This window comes from Erpetoichthys calabaricus, chromosome 7, assembly GCF_900747795.2.
Source record: "Erpetoichthys calabaricus chromosome 7, fErpCal1.3, whole genome shotgun sequence".
NCBI classification, from domain to species: domain Eukaryota; kingdom Metazoa; phylum Chordata; class Cladistia; order Polypteriformes; family Polypteridae; genus Erpetoichthys; species Erpetoichthys calabaricus.
Genome location: NC_041400.2, coordinates 164,448,561 through 164,467,807, shown reverse-complemented (window position 1 = coordinate 164,467,807; position 19,247 = coordinate 164,448,561). Strand labels below are relative to the sequence as shown.

The 19,247-nt window shown below is 38.7% G+C and overlaps 1 protein-coding gene across 3 annotated transcripts in view; it reads right to left on the bottom strand.

Moving 5' to 3' along the window:
* Positions 1-19,247, bottom strand: part of tnpo1 (transportin 1) — a 168,742-nt gene that overhangs the window by 52,310 nt on the left and 97,185 nt on the right. For all 3 annotated transcript variants that reach the window (XR_003716763.2, XM_051930192.1, XM_028805662.2), the window contains exons 10-13: positions 16,622-16,682; positions 9,843-10,011; positions 5,505-5,657; positions 196-421 (exon numbers count right to left, since the gene is read on the bottom strand). Coding sequence is in view for 2 of the 3 variants with exons in the window: in XM_051930192.1 (XP_051786152.1) it covers positions 196-421; positions 5,505-5,657; positions 9,843-10,011; positions 16,622-16,682 (609 nt within the window). In the remaining variant the exon portion in view is untranslated. The remainder of the gene's footprint in view (positions 1-195; positions 422-5,504; positions 5,658-9,842; positions 10,012-16,621; positions 16,683-19,247) is intronic.

The window sequence follows — 19,247 nt, the reverse complement described above, 5'->3', positions numbered from 1 at the left end:
GAGTCCTTTTTCAGCAAAAAATTAAATATGGACTATCTTTTGAAGATGTTTTTCCATCTGAAAATGCATACATTACAAATGCATGACTGTAAATGTTTAAAAGCAATCAACTAATTTTATCATTATCAGCTACTTGAGAAAATAAGTTTTCAATATAGTGAAAAATGAACATAATTGCTACCAAATTTTCCTTACCTGCAGGCAGCTTCCTGGACCCGCTTATTACTGTCCAGAATGCGTTTCAGGAGTTCGGTCATTAGTGGCTTCAAGTAAGTGTCTGGGGGCTGACTGACTACCCAGTGTGCATAGCGACTAAGAGTCCAACATGTAATGGAACGCACAAGAGCCTTCTTGTCAGACAGGCACTGAATTAGATGAGGAATTAGCTCTGGCAAATATGGAATCATGCCCTGCATACAACCTAAAACAGGAGGTAAATAAAATATTTATTAAAACTTTTAGTGCAATAATCTCTGGTCACTGGTGTCAAACTATGCAGACAAAAGACATTACATGTGAGATGTAAATAGGTTTAGGAGAGAAAGATGGAAAGAAAGCTAAAAACGATACTTAACGTCAAAAAAGACAAAGGAGATTGGTGGCTGGATAGGATTAGCCTGGTTAGGCGTTAATTTAGCTCTGGAAGAGGATAAACTGGAATAACTGAAACAACAAGTTTTACCCTTCTTTTGCTGAATAAGGAATCAAGACAGTATTTCATTTCTAAAGGAAAATATTTATATTTTGAGGCGAAGCTCTTGCTACGAACAATTTCTTTCCAGATGGGAACCCTCTCCCCATTTACAAATGTCATGCTGCTTTGAGAAACTGCTGCAAATAACAGGAACAGTGATAGGTAAATAGGAATTTGCTCATTGACCATTTATGAGAGCAAACAAAACATACTATTCTGTTGGTTTAAGATCTGAAGTTAAAGTCAGCTATTCTAAAACCAAACATGTCTTGTTTAATCCATTTTTGAAGAAAATGCATTTTTCATTCTGCATTTATGGGCTTTTAGAACTAGAGATACCAGTAATATGGCTAAAGCAATGGCTAATCGTTCAGGTAAATGGGAAAATTTACAACCAATCACTAAAATTCCTTTCATGTTTGACAATAAGAAAAAGTTATGTTGTTACTGTTTGTTATAACACAACCACCTGCATTGAATTTAAAAAGTTAAAAAACAAAATCAACATAAAACATACAACATAAGGACACCAATAATCATCTACAAAGTAGCACATAATCAACCATCTATTCAAATTTCTAATGCACCTATAAGGATCAAGGATGTTGGGAGCCAAGATTTTTAGTAGCTGAATCAATCAAAATTTTTACAATGTCAGTTAAAAGGTTTTAGACATGCATACTAGGTGATTATAGACACAGTCATTTACAAGTACACCCCATAAAATCCCATAAAATATTTTTTCTTTAACATATGCTAACACATCAAGATTTTACCTTCAGTTAAACATTATCTATAGAAAAGGGTTATGTAATTGGAAGCAAACTGAAAATTTGACTTTGCGATACTTTTTTCAAATAAAAAAAAAAAAAAAACCAGGATATGACATTTCCATCTATGAAATTGTAAGTACCATTCAGCAGAAACAACCTCACATTGGAGGTGTCCTTAATTGTCTATTAGTCTCTGAAATCATCTGGGAGAAAGTTTTGACCACTTCTCCATGCAGAATTCTTTCAGCTATGCAATGTTTGCTGGGTTTTTTGTATGCACAGAATGTTTCAATTGCCCCACTGAAATTTGATGGGATTTAGATCTAAGCTTTGACTTGGTCATTCCAGAACCCTTCAGTTCTTTGTCGACTATTCCTTCAGGTATTTACTGATAAGTATAGGGTCACTGTCATGTTGCAAGGTCCAATTTCATTTGAGCTTAAATCGTCTGGTAGATTGTCTCATGTTATCCTCAAGCCCAGGCCCTAATGCTACAAAACAGCCCCAAACCATAACATTTCCACCACCATGCATTATAGCTGGTATCAGTTTTTTTGGTCAAATGCTTTCTGTGATTTTATTCAAATGAACCTTCTGGTTGTGATGGTGCAGGTCAGCTCCATGCTCCCTCTTCATTTTTGGAAGCCTCTTGAACCCGACAGTCAATAACATAACCAGATGAGTGTGACAGATGAGGACAAAACACACATGTAGAAAGGGGATGGTCAAAAGTGATCAATTGCTTTTATTAACACTAGAATCCCTGAAGCCTACAGTAAACGTAATCACAGGCCACCCTAAATTCATTCACACCTCCCTGTCAGCATCTTTGTCTTGCAAATGTGTCAATCAACACTGGTCGTAGGCAGCCTGCTCACTCATCCCCCCCACTGAGGCAGCTGAAGTCAACTCAGACACTGAAATCTCTTTATCTGACAGTGAGGTGTTTGGAATTGTATGGGGTAAAAAAATTATTATTTGGGATACATACATTTCATGTATGTTCCATGTCTACAGCGATCTGGGTAAATGTAGGATGACAGGAAATGCGAGGCAAAAAATGTTGAATTTCTAAATTTTGCACTTGTTTTGTTATAGTTTTTGTGAAAGTATTTGATATTTGGACTTCAGTCTTCACATATCATACACTTCATGTCAGAATTTTGTCATTATTGCAGTAAGATGAAAAATTTGTTTTAGTTACGTGTTCCAACATTTCTTGCCTCTCATTTCCTGTCATCCTATATTTACTCAGATCGTCGTAGACACGGAACACACATGAAATGTATGTATTCCAAATAAGATATTATTTACCCTATACAATTCCAAACACTTTACTGCCATATACAGACTTCAACTTCTGAGCTGACTTCAGCTGCCTCAGTGGGAGGGGGATGAGTGAGCAGGCTGCCTGCTGCCAGTGCAAAACAAAGATTCTGATGAAGAGATGCAAATCAATTTAAGGTGACCCGACATTAGAATCCCTCAAGCCTATGAAAAAAAGTCATAGTGTTAAAAGAAAGAGATGAAAATAGTGTTCAAATAGATGCGGTGCTCCAAAAATTGTCAATAAATAATCCATAAAACAAAGTGTTCCGTGGAGGTTAAAATCCCATAAATAGAAAAATCCATTAAAAACTAGGTTTAAAATTCCACTGGCAGGAAACTGTCTTTTTATCCAGTGAATCTTGATGTCCCTTTCAAAATCTGACTCTTCAGCTTGCCCTTACTAGACCTTGTAGCCCATAGTCCTCCAGCAGACGTTGACACCCTTCTTCTCCTGGCATATCCCCATTGTCAATCCCATGGCATCTGCGGGGAGCCACCGAGTCCTGCTCCTGCAGCCACCTGGCGAAAGTATGCTCTGTCCTCTCACCACCGCTGATCCACTGGCTCCTTACAGCAAGAGGACACTCCTGAGCCTAGTGGTTCCTCCTGCTACTAAGGATGGTCAACAGGAGAGACTCCTGAGTCCACTTCTGATCGTCGGCCACACACTTCTTCCTGGGGCTCCACACCTATCTGCCTACTTCTTCTCATTACACCCGCTCACTCTCCTTCTCACTCCTGCCTCTCTTCTACTGTTCTTTAACCTCTGTGCCCTTTTCCTTTTCTTTCATTTGTTTGTGTTTCTTCCTCTTTCTCTTATGCCAGCTCATTCTCATAAGGTTTCATGGGTGCAGCGTCTCAATCGCGCACCATAGGAAGGCGAAGAAGCAATTGAGGAAAAGACTGCACCTTCACGTGCATGTGTGTCTTGCCCCAATTACTCCTCCAACTCCCTGCAGCTGAGCGAGTACGCCCATGGCCATTCTTTCTAAGCCGCAGACCCACTATACCACACTGGTACTGAGGTTAAATAATTATCTTTGCCTCATATGTCCAATAGATCCTGTGATTAAACTCTGTGGTTATTAAACATTTCTTTTAGTATCTTGCATTCTGCTCTCAGGATGAACTTGCCGGGGAGGCCTGGCTTAGACAAGCTGGCAGTTGTTTCTAATCTTTTCCACTTGTACATGATCTTCTGGAGAGTGGAATGGTCAATTTACAGTTGTTTGGAAATCTTTTAAAATCCCTTCCCAGACTTCCAGGCATCTATAATCTTTTTCCTCTCTGAGGGCTTCAGAGAGCTCTTTCGATTTGAGCATGGTGAAAACACACAAACAGCAAACCAAACTAGATGTCTGAGATTTAAATAAACACTGATTCTTCCAAGATCCTCTCTAATGATGTTCTAATTGTTTGCATCTGATCTGATGGATGGATATTAATTTTAGCTATTTGAGAATGCAGCTGCAAGAATCTTAACTAGGAAAAGAAAATCTGAGCACATTTCTCCAGTTTTGATGTCACTACACTGGTTACCTGTGTCATTCAGAATTGACTTTAATATACTGCTTATGGTTTATAAAGCCTTAAAAAAATCTCGCTCCATCTTATATTTCGGAATGTCTGACACCTTACACTCCAAATCTTAACCTTAGATCTTCAAATGAGTGTCTGCTTAGAATTCCAAGAGCTAAACTTAAAAGAAGTGGTGAGGCGGCATTCTGCTGTTATGTACCTAAAATCTGGAATAGCTTGCCAATAGGAATTCGCCAGGCTAATACAGTAGAGCACTTTAAAACACTGCTGAAAACACATTACTTTAACATGGCTTTCTCATAGCTTCATTTTAGTTTAATCCTGATGCTCTGTATATTCAACTAATTATTATTATTATTCATGGTGGCTCCAAAATCTGTACTAACTCCTACTCTCTCTTCTGTTCTTTTTCTGGTTTTCTGTGCTGGCGATCTGCGCCACCATCACCTAATCAAAGCACCATGATGTCCCTACATTGATGGATTAAAGATGAGAATTCCATGTGACCATCATCATCAAGTCCTTCCATGAGAACCCTGAATACAATGAGGACTGTTTGATGTCATTTATGTTAGGTAGAATGCTTAGAGGGGGCTGGGCGGTCTCATGGCCTGGAACCCCTGCAGATATTAATTTTTCTCCAGCTGTCTGGAATTGTTTTGTTTTTTCTGTCCTCCCTGGCCATCGGACCTTATTTTATTCTATGTTAATTAGTGTTCTCTTATTTTAATTCTTATTTTGTCTTTTTTTCTATTTCTTCATTATGTAAAGCACTTTGAGCTACATTATTTGTATGAAAATGTGCTATATAAATAAATGTTGTTGTTGTAGTAATAGTAATAAATGGAGAGGTATACTTACTTCTTCCACACATGAAATCGGCATTTGTTTATTTAAATTATACAATGGACAACAAAAAAATAAATATGGTATAGTGTTTTATATCACTTATATATATTAAATGCAGATCAAATCATTATATATCAACACATGTTAAAGAAAAAACATTTAATGGTAAAAACTTAATTTTTCATATGACTGGATTTAAAAAAAAAAATCACCAGGAACACAGTCTTTCACTGATGCATCTATTCACTCATGCATCTAATAGGCCAAAATTATACATTCCCAAGTGCATTCCACAATGAGTAAGGAACAGCAGGACACACCTTCAGCTATTGCTCCTAGAACCAAGATGCCAGATTCCTTAACAACCCATTCCTGATGGAAAAGAAGCTCTTTCAACAAGGGTAAAATTTGTGGGAGGAGTTCATCCCGAAAGACATTAGCCAGGACATCCAGGGCAGCAGCTGAACATTTCCCTACAGAGAAAAAGATCAATGTAAAGAATATTTTCTGGACTAATAAATTATGTTCATAAGGCGATTAAAATATCTTTTACTTTTTTTTTAAATCACTATTTAGCATGCTTAAGTTCTGTTTAATTTCTTCAAAGTGTATCTGTCAGGTATTAATTCAAATTTGTTTTAATTTACAATATCAAAACTTTACTTTAACCTGCCAGGCTCTCATTTGAAAGAGAATTATAATTAAAACCTTCTCAAAAAGCAAATGACAAGTAATATAAAAATGCTGTGAAAGTATAGAAATGTGCGCTTGATGCTGTTTTCTAGTGGGGTAAAAAGAAAAAAAAGAAATCTGTTTTAAGATATTCCATTTAATTCTTGTAAGGAATAATCAGCAAAGTAAAAATAGAATGGGAGAATAATAACGAGAAGTTGCAGAATGCATAAAATTTACCCAGTTGGAAGCAAACAAAAGCTACAGAGTATATAAGTGAATTCAGTTTAGAGAAAACGTCAAAATACATTAAAGAAAACTCCTGACAAAACTGAGTCATAAGCTATACAAGTTAGAAATTCTATTTGAAAATAATTTTTCAGAGGTTTGCAATATATTAATTTCACTACTATATTTTCAAAAATTTCCTCATTTATTGTAATAATGTCAAGCTGCCTCTTCAGCTTGTTCAAATATATCTAATGCTATTTTGAAGGTCCATCTGCATGATGCTGGAAGGGTGTTTGGCTCTATAATGCAGAAGTGGACTTTGGACCTTCCTTTATTTGAATCAATGTACTGGCGTACTTCTTTTTAAAAATTTTACAAGCAACTCAATCCTAATCATCAGCACATACAATACTGTTGTGATCACAGGAGTTATTTTACTCCTAGACACCATTTTCACTAAGTCTACAGTATGACCCACTCTGTAAACTTTGCTCATTTAACATATAGGTACTTTCTTTTCACATGTTAAGGGGCAGTTCTACTGTCCGTTTCTTGCTTCCCTTATTTACTGCTACTTTTAGATTTCTCTGCCCTTCTCTATTTCTCATTGGCAAGTTATTTACTTACATTCAAATGCTGCCAAAATCATGTTGGTGTCTAGGTGAAAGAACCTAGCTAGTTCTACTTTCAATGGTGAGAGATTTTTCCTTTTATAACTTAATTATGCTAAAGCTATTGATGGTACAAATAAATGGTTCTTTTGACAAGACAGTTTCAAACTGGTAGCATATTATTTCATTAGTCAAAGGCTATAATAGCCGAGAGATGTTTCATGTTTAATATTTGTAACTTTTCTTATTTTCTCCATCCACCCATCTTTCAATTGCCCTTATTCAGAGCAGCTGGAACTTATTTCAGCAAGCGTCAGGCAAAAGGTCGAGGGATGCTTCTGAAGATGGACGCTGAAATGCATTATCCTTTTTTGGCTCTGGATATTGAGGACCAGTGGGGAGAGTGGAGGATGGGGTTTAAGACAAGGTGGAAGAAGAGGGCACTGGCAGGTTATATCATGTTATATTGTTCTCTCTTTCTTGCTTTAATCCTACCTTTTTTGTATCCTTTAGTGACTGGATGCCTCTGTATTCATTTCAAATTCAATAAAAACTGGCTAAAAAAACACTAAGAAAACTAAATTTACCAAATCTTTTTTAATTTTGGAGATTAATTTAAAGCACTTGACAGTTTCCACATTAAGACTGAGCATAGGTACCTCATTTAACATACACACACACCAGTAAATCTAGACTTTTTCCATAGGTGAAACTTTTCTAAATTGCATCCTTGTTTCTGTAACAGTGCTGTCAACCAAAATAACATATTTGAAATCATGTACAAATCTAGGTTTAAATTTTTTGAGGCTATATAAAATGGACACTGCCATGTAGGGAGATGTAGGCTACTAATGTGACATTTTTTGAATATACTGTATTATTGAACTTTCCTAAATAAGCAAACTGTGTTAAACACTAGTCAGTTCTCAAATATAAAGTTTCCATATTTATTAATCATTAACATGGAATCAGTACTGCTCCACATCTCTTTATAATTAAAAGAAGATTCTTTTTTCTCTTTATCTTGAAAAATTCTTCACAGCTCAGGCCCACTTACACTTTATGGGGAAAAAATTAATTTCAGTCAATCAGGACGAGAGTAAGCAAAGGTTGAGTAGAAGACTAATAACACTACAAGCCAAATATGACCAGCTATTTTAGCAGAGTTTTCTTCCTCCCTTCTCTTCTGCAGCCCCTCTCTTTGTAGTATTCAGAAGTAAAAAAAAAAAAAAAGATATGACAATGCTTGCAAATTACACGTTTCATATTGAGTATTGTGTGTGAGAATGCGGAAACAAAAGATTTTGTTAAGCAGGCACCAATCCAATGCATTTCTTCAAAATATCGACAGATGGCACACCACAAATATTTGCAGTATACAGTTATAATGCAGAGATAAAATATTACAATTGATTGGTGGGGAGATTTTTACCCAAAAGATATATACTGTAATATATGGCATATAAAAGAAAACAGTCTAGAGGATTAATGGAGGCACTTCTTTTAAAACAATACAATTTAGCAATATAAAAAAGCAAGACCAACAATAGAAGTGTAGGATTTGAACATAATCACTTTTGTTACAATCAAACACCAACCAAAGTCTGGTTAGTGGTCAAAACTGACAAAATAAAAGAAATTATTTTCTTTTTGCTTTAGGCAAATAATTAAGGGAACACTTTGTTCTGGTCATCAAATGAAAACTGTTGAAATATAAAACAGTTTTACCAGTAAAGTTTGTCTATATATATGTATTTTTACAGATGTGTGACTTACATCAATCCTTAGTATCAAAAGTGTGAATCAGAGGAGACTACAGATGTTAACAATTAATATACTGTATGTTTGGTTTAAGCACTTAACTCAAGGTAAAAGGAGAGTACTTCTCCTAAAAAAATTTTTAATAAGTTATTTATCCAATGTGTTTGGTATTGATGACCAAGAAAAAAAAGTAATCTCATGTTTTCATGGAGAACAAAGATAAAAAAAAAATACCAGAATGGGGCTCTATGGTGACCAACCAACACTAAGGTATAAAAAAAACTTATCCAGTTGTATATTCACAATGTGCAAAAATGCATGCAATATTTGCTAAAATATTGTTAAACAAATGGTTTTGGAAAAATCAGTGCTGGGCCTAAACACGAAACGCAATTCATATGGAACAGTTAGAAAGAAGACAGGACTCTTGACCAATAAATGAGGGTGAGAGGCTTGGTTTACATTAATTTCCCTTATGCCATTGTTATTTATTTTCTGCAATTTACAAGGAATTTCCTCACCAAAATGTCAAAACTTTTTTCCCCCTTCTTAAAAAAAAAAAAAAAAAACCTTCAAGGGCACAAGAAGGAATCACAGCTAAACAACATAACATTTTATCTTATAATAAAATGCACTTTGAATTAATTTACATTTGTTTTATGTATTTCACAATGAAAAGTACTGTATGGGGTAACAGCAGGAACTAATGGCTGGCACAATTTCAGTTAAGGTATATGCTATAATGAGTGTTTCTATCAGGAATCATCAAGGACAATGCACAACATACATTTGTCTGATTTCTAATTATTTTCCACTTTTTGCAACTGTTCCTGGAACCACATGTGAAATTTCACTGCTTACTGGGTTACACTCCTGCTCTGTGTGTAGAAGTTGTGTTAATATGGACAAATTCAAGAAAACCAAGGTAATATCATGGTCTCTGCTTAGTTTCATCCTATGACATATGCATTATTGACAAGACTGCGGTTGCAGAACTATTTTGTGTACATTGTTGTTAAAAACTTGCTTTAGATGCTTGAATAGTTTAGTGCAATACTCCCGTTTTGTGCAAAAGCGAACAACAAATGCACTGGACCAGGCCACTAACTAACTGCAACTGTTGTGTCTATGGGTAGCATTTATCAAGGCTTATAAACTTCAGGGTTTAACTAGAAAGCACTGAAGTGAGTATCAAAGATGCATAAAGAAACCAATGATGCAAACAGAGTACATTCAATGCAGAGAAAGAAATGAAACAAAAGTATAAAAAAAAAACATCAAAAATAAGTGGCACAAATACTCATTTTATATCTTAGGGTGATTATATAAATGCCTGTTCTTAGATTAATTACAGTATATGAAAATGTTTATTTGAAAACATACTTAAATTCCAATCAGAAATAGTGTCATCATCATCAATGTCATCATCATCGTCATCTTCATCTTCAATACCATCAGCCTCATGTTGTTGTGCTACTGTTCTGGAGCGGTGGAATCGAGGCCTAATGTCTTGCTCGCTGTCTGGAATTGCTTCATCCTCCTCTACATCTCCCTACAGAAACATCAAAATGTTAGAAACATTGAGAGAAGAGAGGTTAGAAGCATGTGCTGATACAGCATGTTGCCACACTCACCATATGACAAACCACCTCAAGATCCCAGATTAGGGCCAGAGTACAGCCATGTGATGGGTTACACCTCAGCACCACACCAGTTTAAATGGAATGGAACAGTGTAAGGTTTTTTTATGGTGGCTGGAGTGCCAACTCTGCCACCGACCCACAGGTTTTTCCCTGCAGGTTGGAGGGCCTGCTTGCAGGACCGGATGCAGATTAATGTCATACCCAGGATGGAGCAATTGCATGTTAAGGGCCTTGCTCCAGGGCCCAACGGAGTCACTTCTAGCGTTTATGATTTGAACTGGCAACCAGAAACCTTCTGATTTCCAGCGCAGATCCCTAGCCTCAGAGCAACCACTCTGCACATAAAAAGATAACCGACTTAAAAGCCAAAAAAATAAAAAATAAAACAGTAGTCAAAAGGTGATATCCTATTACAGGATAGATAGATAGAGATAGATACTTTATTAATCCCAAGGGGAAATTCACATACTCCAGCAGCAGCACACTGATAAAGAAAATATTAAAGAGTGATAACAATGCAGGTATACAGACAGACAATAACTTTGAATAATGTTAATGTTTACCCCCCTGGGTGGTACTGAAGAGTCGCATAGTGTGGGGGAGGAACGATCTCCTCAGTCTGTCAGTAAAGCAGGAAAGTGACAGCAGTCTGTCGCTGAAGCTGCTCCTCTGTCTGGAGATGATACTGTTTAGTGGATGCAGTGGATTCTCCATGATTGACAGGAGCCTGCTCAGACTAATTCACATATCACCTAGTCTACCTTGTAAAGATTAAGACATCTTTCTAGTGAAATATTTTAACACTTTCTCTTGACTGTCTTTTGCACTTATATAACATTTTTTTCTCTTACCAGACTTCTCTCTCTTTTTTATCCAGTGGAGGCTACTTTGTCTAGGCACAATACTTGCAAAGACATTTTTAGGTTCTTGCTTTAAATCTGATTGCAACCCTTATTTTTTCATTCTTACTCTCCTAGAAGTCTCAGCTACATTGATCAATCAACACGAACTTAAGTAATAAGCCTAGTAACCGAAGAAGCACTTACTCTGTACACTGCATTTAGCCACAGTCTCAGATAATCTTTTTCTTTCATCACACCAACAGACATGTGCTGGCTCCAAAGTTCAACAAATATGTCCTTTATTTGCATAGTCCGAAAGAATTACTTACTTTCTTTGTATTACATCAGTGTACCTTATTTTGTGTGCACTACATGCACTATACTGCTGGCTAAGCATTAATTGGCTGTTAACACTTATAGACATAATAGCCACCTGTGATATAGAGGGTCTACAGCTTAGCAACTAAATAATTAATTAGATAAATAGCCAGTTCGATCACTGAGGGTGTACAGGCTCGTGGAGTTGGTGGAGTGATTGAGATGGGGTACACCTGTATGGGAGGGTGTGGTTTGTCTTGATTGCTTCATGAGGTTTCCATTAGAGGCGCTGCACTCACAGGGGCATATAATTGGGAATCGGACAAAAGATAAGCAAAAGCCAAAAAGAAAAAGAAGGCAAACAGAAGGTGACAGCATAATCCAGTCAGCCAGTACACAGGAGTGTAGACAAATGATCAGGGCCCTGTGGAGGAACAAACAATTGATGTTCAAGAGACGGATCACTTCCCAGCTGAACAGCTGAGGTATAGCGGGGATTGATAGAAATCTCCCTAGGGATCCAGAAGGCACCAGTTTTTGTGTATGATGAAGATGGGAGAGGCGGCTGGGGGCATCACGGCAGATGTGCAGAAGGAGGCAGTCGTGGCTAATGCCGCAGGTGGAAGGGACCACAGTTGCTCACATCTCCCTGTCGACTGAAAATCCTGAGAAGGGTAAGTCGGGGAGACAACAGTGCAATATGTGCAGGGCTAAAGGAGATAGAAGATGGAGGTAAAACGGGGTGAGGGGCAGGACCGCAACAGGCTTGGAGAATGGATGCAGAGGAATGAAGGATGGGTGCTGCACGGATGCCTCAGTTCTCGGGGAGTTTACAAAGGAATTCTGACTTTGTTTTTATTTTTACTTTGCATCAGGCAACTGTATATCTAGCAAACAAATGATACATTGACAGTATTTACGGTATTAGCATTATTTGTATTATTCATTATTTGTATCATTTTAATACTTTGTACACTTCTGACTTTGTACTTTTAATGTTTTGCATGTTTTACAGAAGATCAGATTTAATAAATGTTATTTTTCAAGCAAAAAAATACAACGATTTGTAAATGTTTTTTCAAGAAAAAAATGTAACCAACAGTCCCATTCACAGCTCATACATTTTACCTGATATGCCCTAAGTGCCGAGATGTGAATATCCCAGATGCTACAGTATTTTCAACTACAACACAACTTATTCAAATTTTCTTATGGTTTTTTAGTGCAAAGAAGTACTCTCTTTTGTGGTAAAATTCCTTTTAGCTAGCATTCATTCGTACCTGAACTGTTGCACAATTTATTTTAAATCAAAAGCCAACATTAATGAAGAGAAAAAAAGATTAATCTCCTTTAGATTTCCCTATCATCTTGTATCTGAAACTTGTTGAATTAGTCTAATTATATTGATGAGCAAAACTACACAGAGTGTTCCAGATGTAGCATCATTAATGTTAGATGCTGGGTGTATTTTCACAGTTATTGCTGTCTAATTTGGCCTTTGTTTGATTGTATTCCTTTGATACATATAAGCTTTGTGACACGTACACCAACATACCATTTTATATAATCCTTGTAGAAAACACACCACATCCTCAAACATGTGCCACTTTCTGGTTGACAACAATGCTACTCATTTTAGCACAAGGAGCCATGAGCATACAATATACAGAGAGGCTCTATAATATATAATAATTTTATGTTAAAGGACAAAGGAATCTAATAATGAGATACCTGAAGGAAACAATTGTTTATAAAGTGTTTGGAAATACACATTTGGGCAAACAAAGTGCTTTAAATTTGATCTAGATTGTGAGGCTACTTCATAAGTGCAACTCTGTAGTTCTATCCAGTAATGCTCACTTGCATATTACTACTGCTCACAGCTCACCATACAATAAGTAGTAACTGTGTGATTCAGATTTATCTAGTTCTATTCGTTGAGACTCTTGTGCAATTACCCTTTAAGAAAAGCAAGATAAACTTATCTGGCTGAAGTGCAGTAAACCCCTGACTCACTGCAGCAACTTAAATTAATGCAATACTACTCCCTCTTTCGGTACATTCATATAGCACATCTCGATTGAAATGTAATGGTCAATTTGCTGCCCAATAAGTAGTTCAACAATCCAAAAAAAAAATCTTCACTAATGCTATACAAAATCCTACAGATGATTGAATAGATCTGTTTCAACACAGATATTGTGATAGCAGTCTTCGGAACTGGTGTACCATGAACCAGTTATTTCCACTTGATTGGTCATGCAGAGAAAAGCATTAGACTTAACTGAAAAGGCAGCTATGGTACTTTAGCTTTACAGGTTAAACTGTGGCAATGATTCAGGAAAAAATAAACTACTGAAAGTTACTAGCATGAGTTTTGGTTTGATAAAAAAAAATCATTCTTATACTTTGTTTTATGAGTAAAGCCTTTGTGCTTATTCATGAAAACCAGTATATCATCCTATTCAGCAATTACGGCTTTGAGTTGACATGAACTTCTACAATTAAACCTAAAGTTTATTAGCTTTTAAACACAACTCCATGTAGGTTCGTTTAATTAGATTAAGTCTATAAAACTTAGTTTTGTCCACATACAGACAGGACCAACCCAACTGAAATTCCATATTTAATTCAGAAATTCATATTGATTTCTAGTTTGTATTCATTTTTAAGTAATAAAACAAAAAAGCAATATCCTGCTTATATTATGTACAATACTGTGCAAAAGTTTTAGGCAGGTGTGAAAAAATGCTGTAAACAAAGAATGCTTTCAGAAATATAAATAATGATTGTTTATTGTTATCAATTTACAAAATACAAAGTGAGCGAACAAAAGAAAAATCTAAATCAAATCAATATTTGGTGTTACTATGTCCATCCATCCATCCATCCTCTTCCGCTTATCCGAGGTCGGGTCGCGGGGGCAGCAGCCTGAGCAGAGATGCCCAGACTTCCCTCTCCCCGGCCACTACTTCTAGCTCTTCCGGGGGAATCCCAAGGCATTCCCAGGCCAGCCGGGAGACATAGTCCCTCCAGCGTGTCCTGGGTCTTCCCCGGAGCCTCCTCCCGGTTGGACGTGCCCGGAACACCTCACCAGGGAGGCGTCCAGGAGGCATCCTGATCAGATGCCCGAGCCACCTCATCTGACTCCTCTCGATGCGGAGGAGCAGCGGCTCTACTCTGAGCCCCTCCCGGATGACTGAGCTTCTCACCCTATCTTTAAGGGTGAGACCTTAAATCGGACCGCCAAGGTCCCCGCCTTTGGCCACCACCCAACTCACACTGCACCCGACCTCCTTGGCCCCTCCCATAGGTGGTGAGCCCATTGGAAGGGGGACCCACGTTGCCTCTTCGGGCTGTGCCTGGCCGAGCCCCATGGGTGCAAGCGTGGCCACCAGGCGCTCGCCATCGAGCCCCACCTCCAGGCCTGGCTCCAGAGTGGGGCCCCGGTGACCCGCGTCCGGGCGAGGGAAAACGCTGTCCAAATTTTGTATTCATCATGGAGATTTTGTTGAACCGCACTTTGTCTCATCCCTCACCTAGGACCAGTTTGCCTTGGGTGGCCCTACCAGGGGCATAAAGCCCCGGACAACAGAGCTCCTAGGATCATTGGGACACGCAAACCCCTCCACCACGATAAGGTGGCGGTTCGAGGAGGGGGTGTTACTACGTTTTGCCTTCAAACCAGCATCAATTCTTATAGGTACACTTGCACAAAGTCAGGGATTTTGTAGGATTATAGTCAGGTGTATGATCAACCAATCCTACCAAACAGGTGCTAATGATCATCAATGTCACACGTAGGTTGAAACACAGTCATTAACTGAAACAGAAACAGCTGTGTAGGAGGCTTAAAACTGGGTGAGAAACAGCCAGACTCTGCTACCAAGGTGAGGTTGTGGAAGACAGTTTCATGTCATGGCAATATTGAGCACAGCAACAAGACACAAGGTAGTTATAATGCATCAGCAAGGTCTCTCCCAGACAAAGATTTCAAAGCAGACTGGGGTTTCAAGATGTGCATTTCAAGCTCTTTTGAAGAAGCACAAAGAAACGGGCAACGTTGAGGATCGTAGACGCAGTGGTCGGCCAAGGAAACTTAGTTCAGCAGATGAAAGACACATCAAGCTTATTACCCTTTGAAATCTGAAGATATCCAGCAGTGCCATCAGCTCAGAACTGGCAGAAACCAGTGGGATCCAGGTACACCCATCTACTGTCCAGAGAAGTCTGGCCAGAAGTGGTCTTCATGGAAGAGTTGCAGCCAAAAAGTCATACCTCCGACGTGGAAACAAGGCCAAGCGACTCAATTATGCACGAAAACATAGGAACTGGGGTGCAGAAAAATGGCAGCAGGTGCTCTGGACTGATGAGTCAAAATTTGAAATATTTGGCTGTAGCAGAAGGCAGTTTGTTCATCGAAGGGCTGGAGAGCGGTACAATAATGAGTGTCTACAGGCAACAGTGAAGCATGGTGGAGGTTCCTTGAATGTTTGGGGTCACATTTCTGCAAAGGAGTTGGAGATTTAGTCAGGATTAATGGTGTTCTCAATGCTGAGAAATACAGGCAGATACTTATCCATCATACAATACCATCAGGGAGGCGTATGATTGGCCCCAAATTTATTCTGCAATAGGACAACGACCCCAAACATACAGCCAAAGTCATTAAGAACTATCTTCAGCGTAAAGAAGAACAAGAAGTCGTGGAAGTGATGGTATGGCCCCCACAGAGCCCTGATCTCAACATCATCGAGTGTGTCTGGGATTACATGAAGAGACAGAAGGATGTGAGGAAGCCTACATCCACAGAAGATCTGTGGTTAGTTCTCCAAGATGTTTGGAACAACCTACCAGCCGAGTTCCTTCAAAAACTGTGTGCAAGTGTACCTAGAAGAATTGATACTGTTTTGAAGGCAAAGGGTGGTCACACCAAATATTGATTTGATTTAGATTTCTCTTTTGTTCATTCACTGCATTTTGTTGATTGATGAAAATAAATGATTAGCACTTCCATTTTTGAAAGCATTCGTTGTTTACAGCATTTTTTCACACCTGCCTAAAACTTTTGCATAGTACTGTATATTCCCAAACTTTACAGGGTATCAGTCAATTTACAGTGAACTCCAGAGATAGAGTTGGATTAGTCTCACAGGATTTCAACAAAACAGCATTCTAACAATATTAAAAATCCAGAAATGAACTAATGTAAAAGGCACAAGAGTAGAAAATGTACTCTACAAACGTGTTTTTCCAAGAGACAGTACAGTACCAATTTAGGACTATGTAGATACACTACATTATCCTCGTATAAAAATAAAACTTTCTTTGAAGGAAAATAATATGACAGTCAACACACCTTAAGTAAAATAATGTCTATTTCCGAGTATTTCATGCCATTTACAAGAACAGGAATCAGCCTGGAGAGAGAAAAAAAACAAGACATAAGAAAGTAACATAATACGCACCGAAAGGATTTCTACATTGTATAAAATCCCTTTCAAGATAAACACAGTCATATACTATTCAAAGAAACAATACAATTTTTACATTTTCAGCTCTGGCAGATAAAGCAACTGACACAAGATAAACAGTGATTTTTTTTTATGTTTCTGTATAGAAAAATAGAGGGAAGAGACAATTTTAACAAGAATTTGGGTAACTGTAAAATAAAACACAAGTAGGGGGAACATCAAAGAACAAAACGAGTTATGTATAAAGTTGCAGCAAAAAATGTTACAAAGGGGACAGTTACAGGATTTGATTTAACCCTTAAACCATAGGAACCAACTATAGTCCGTTCTCAGTGCAATTTGCCAGCACGCCGGAGCTGATAAGTCAGTGCCGTACACTTGCTGAGCAGCCAGCTCATGACCACTGCCACCCTCTGCAGCATCACTGTCCCTGGGATTCAGCCACTGCACTAGACTAGCCTGCAAGCATCAGCGTTGGCCTGTGTGTGCTTGCATGCAGCCAAATTAATTAAAGGAACACTTTGAAAACACATCAGATCTCAATGGGGGGAAAAAATCATGCTGAATATCTATACTGACATGGACTGGGTAATGTGTTAGGAACGAAAGGATGCCACATCATTTGATGGAAATGAAAATTATCAAAGACACCCTGAAAATCAAAGTGAAAAAATAATTCGGCAGTCTAGTCCATTTTGCCAAAATTTCACTGCAGCAACTCAAAATCATACTCAGTAGTTTGTATGGCCCCGACGTGCTTGTATGCATGCCTGACAATGACTGGGCATGCTCCTAATGAGATGACAGATGGTGTCCTGGGGGAATCTCCTATCCAGATCTGGACCAGGGCATCTCTGAGCTCCTGGACAGTTTGAGGTGCAACCTGGCAGCGTCGGATGGACCGAAAAATAATGTCCCAGAGGTGTTCTATTGGAATTAAGGTCAGGCAAGTGTGGGGGCTAGTCAATGTATCAATTCCTTCATCCTTCAGGAACTGCCTGCATACTCTTGCCACATGAGGCCGGACATTGTCATGCAACCAGAAGGAATCCAGGACCCACTGCACCGGCATAGGGTCTGACAATGGGTCCAAGGATTTCATCCCGATACCTAACAGCAGTCAAGGTGCTGTTGTCTAGCCTGTAGAGGTCTCTGCGTCCCTCCATGAATATGCCTCCCCAGACAATCACTGACCCACCACCAAACCAGTCATGCCAAATGATGTTATTAGGCAGCATAACGTTTTCCACGGCTTTGCCAGAAACTTTCACGTCTGTCATATGTGCTCAGGGTGAACCTGCTCTTATCTGTGAAAAGCACAGGGCACCAGTGGTGGACCTGCCAATTCTGATATTCTATGGCAAATGCCAATCAAGCTCCACAGTGCCGGGCAGTGAGCACAGGGCCCAGTAGAGGAAGTCAGGCCTTCAATTCTGATATTCTATGGCAAATACCAATCTAGCTCCAAGGTGCCGGGGAGTACAGGGCCTACTAGGGGTCGTCAGGCCCTCAGGCCACCCTTATGAAGTCTGTTTCTGATTGTTTGATCAGAGACATTCACATCAGTGGCCTGCTGGAGGTCATTTTGTAGGGCTCTGACAGTGCTCATCCTGTTCCTCCTTGCCTAAAGGAGCAGATACCAGTCAGTCCTGCTGATGGGTTAAGGACCTTCTACGGCCCTGCCCAGCATTCTTAGAGTAACTGCTTGTCTACTGGAATCTCCTCCATGCCCTTGGGACTATGCCTGGAGACACAGCAAACCTTTTGACAATGGCACATATTGATGTGCCATCCAGGAGAAGCTGGACTACCTGTGCAACCTCTGTAGGGTCCAGGTATCGCCTCATGCTACCAGTAGTGACACTGACCATACCCAAATGCAATACTAAAGAAAAAACAGTCAAAAAAGATAAGGAGGGAAAAATGTCAGTGGCCTCCACCTGTTAAACCATTCCTGTTTTGGGGGTTGTCTCATTGTTGCCCCTCTAGTGCACCTGTTGTTAATTTCATTAACACCAAAGCAGCTGAAACGGATTAACAACCCCTCTGCTATTTAAGTGACCAGATCAATATCTCAGAAGTTTCACTGAAATGATGCTATACAGTAAACCCTCGTTTATCACGGTTAATCCGTTCCAGTCTGAACTGCGATAAATGAATTTCCGCGAAGTAGGATTCTTTATTTATAAATCGAATATTTTCGCAGTTAGGGCATAGAAAACCTGTTTACTGCCTTCTAAATACGTTTTTTAACATTATTAGAGCCCTCTAGACATGAAATAACACCCTTGATGGATGGATGGATGGATGGATGGATGGATGGATGGATACTTTATTAATCCCGATGGGAAATTCACATTCTTCAGCAGCAGCATACTGATACAATAAATAATATTAAATTAAAAAATGATAATAATACAGGTGAAAAAAACAGACAATAACTATGTATAATGTTAAATATTAACGTTTACCCCCCCTGGTGGAATTAAAGAGTCGCATAGTTTGGGGGAG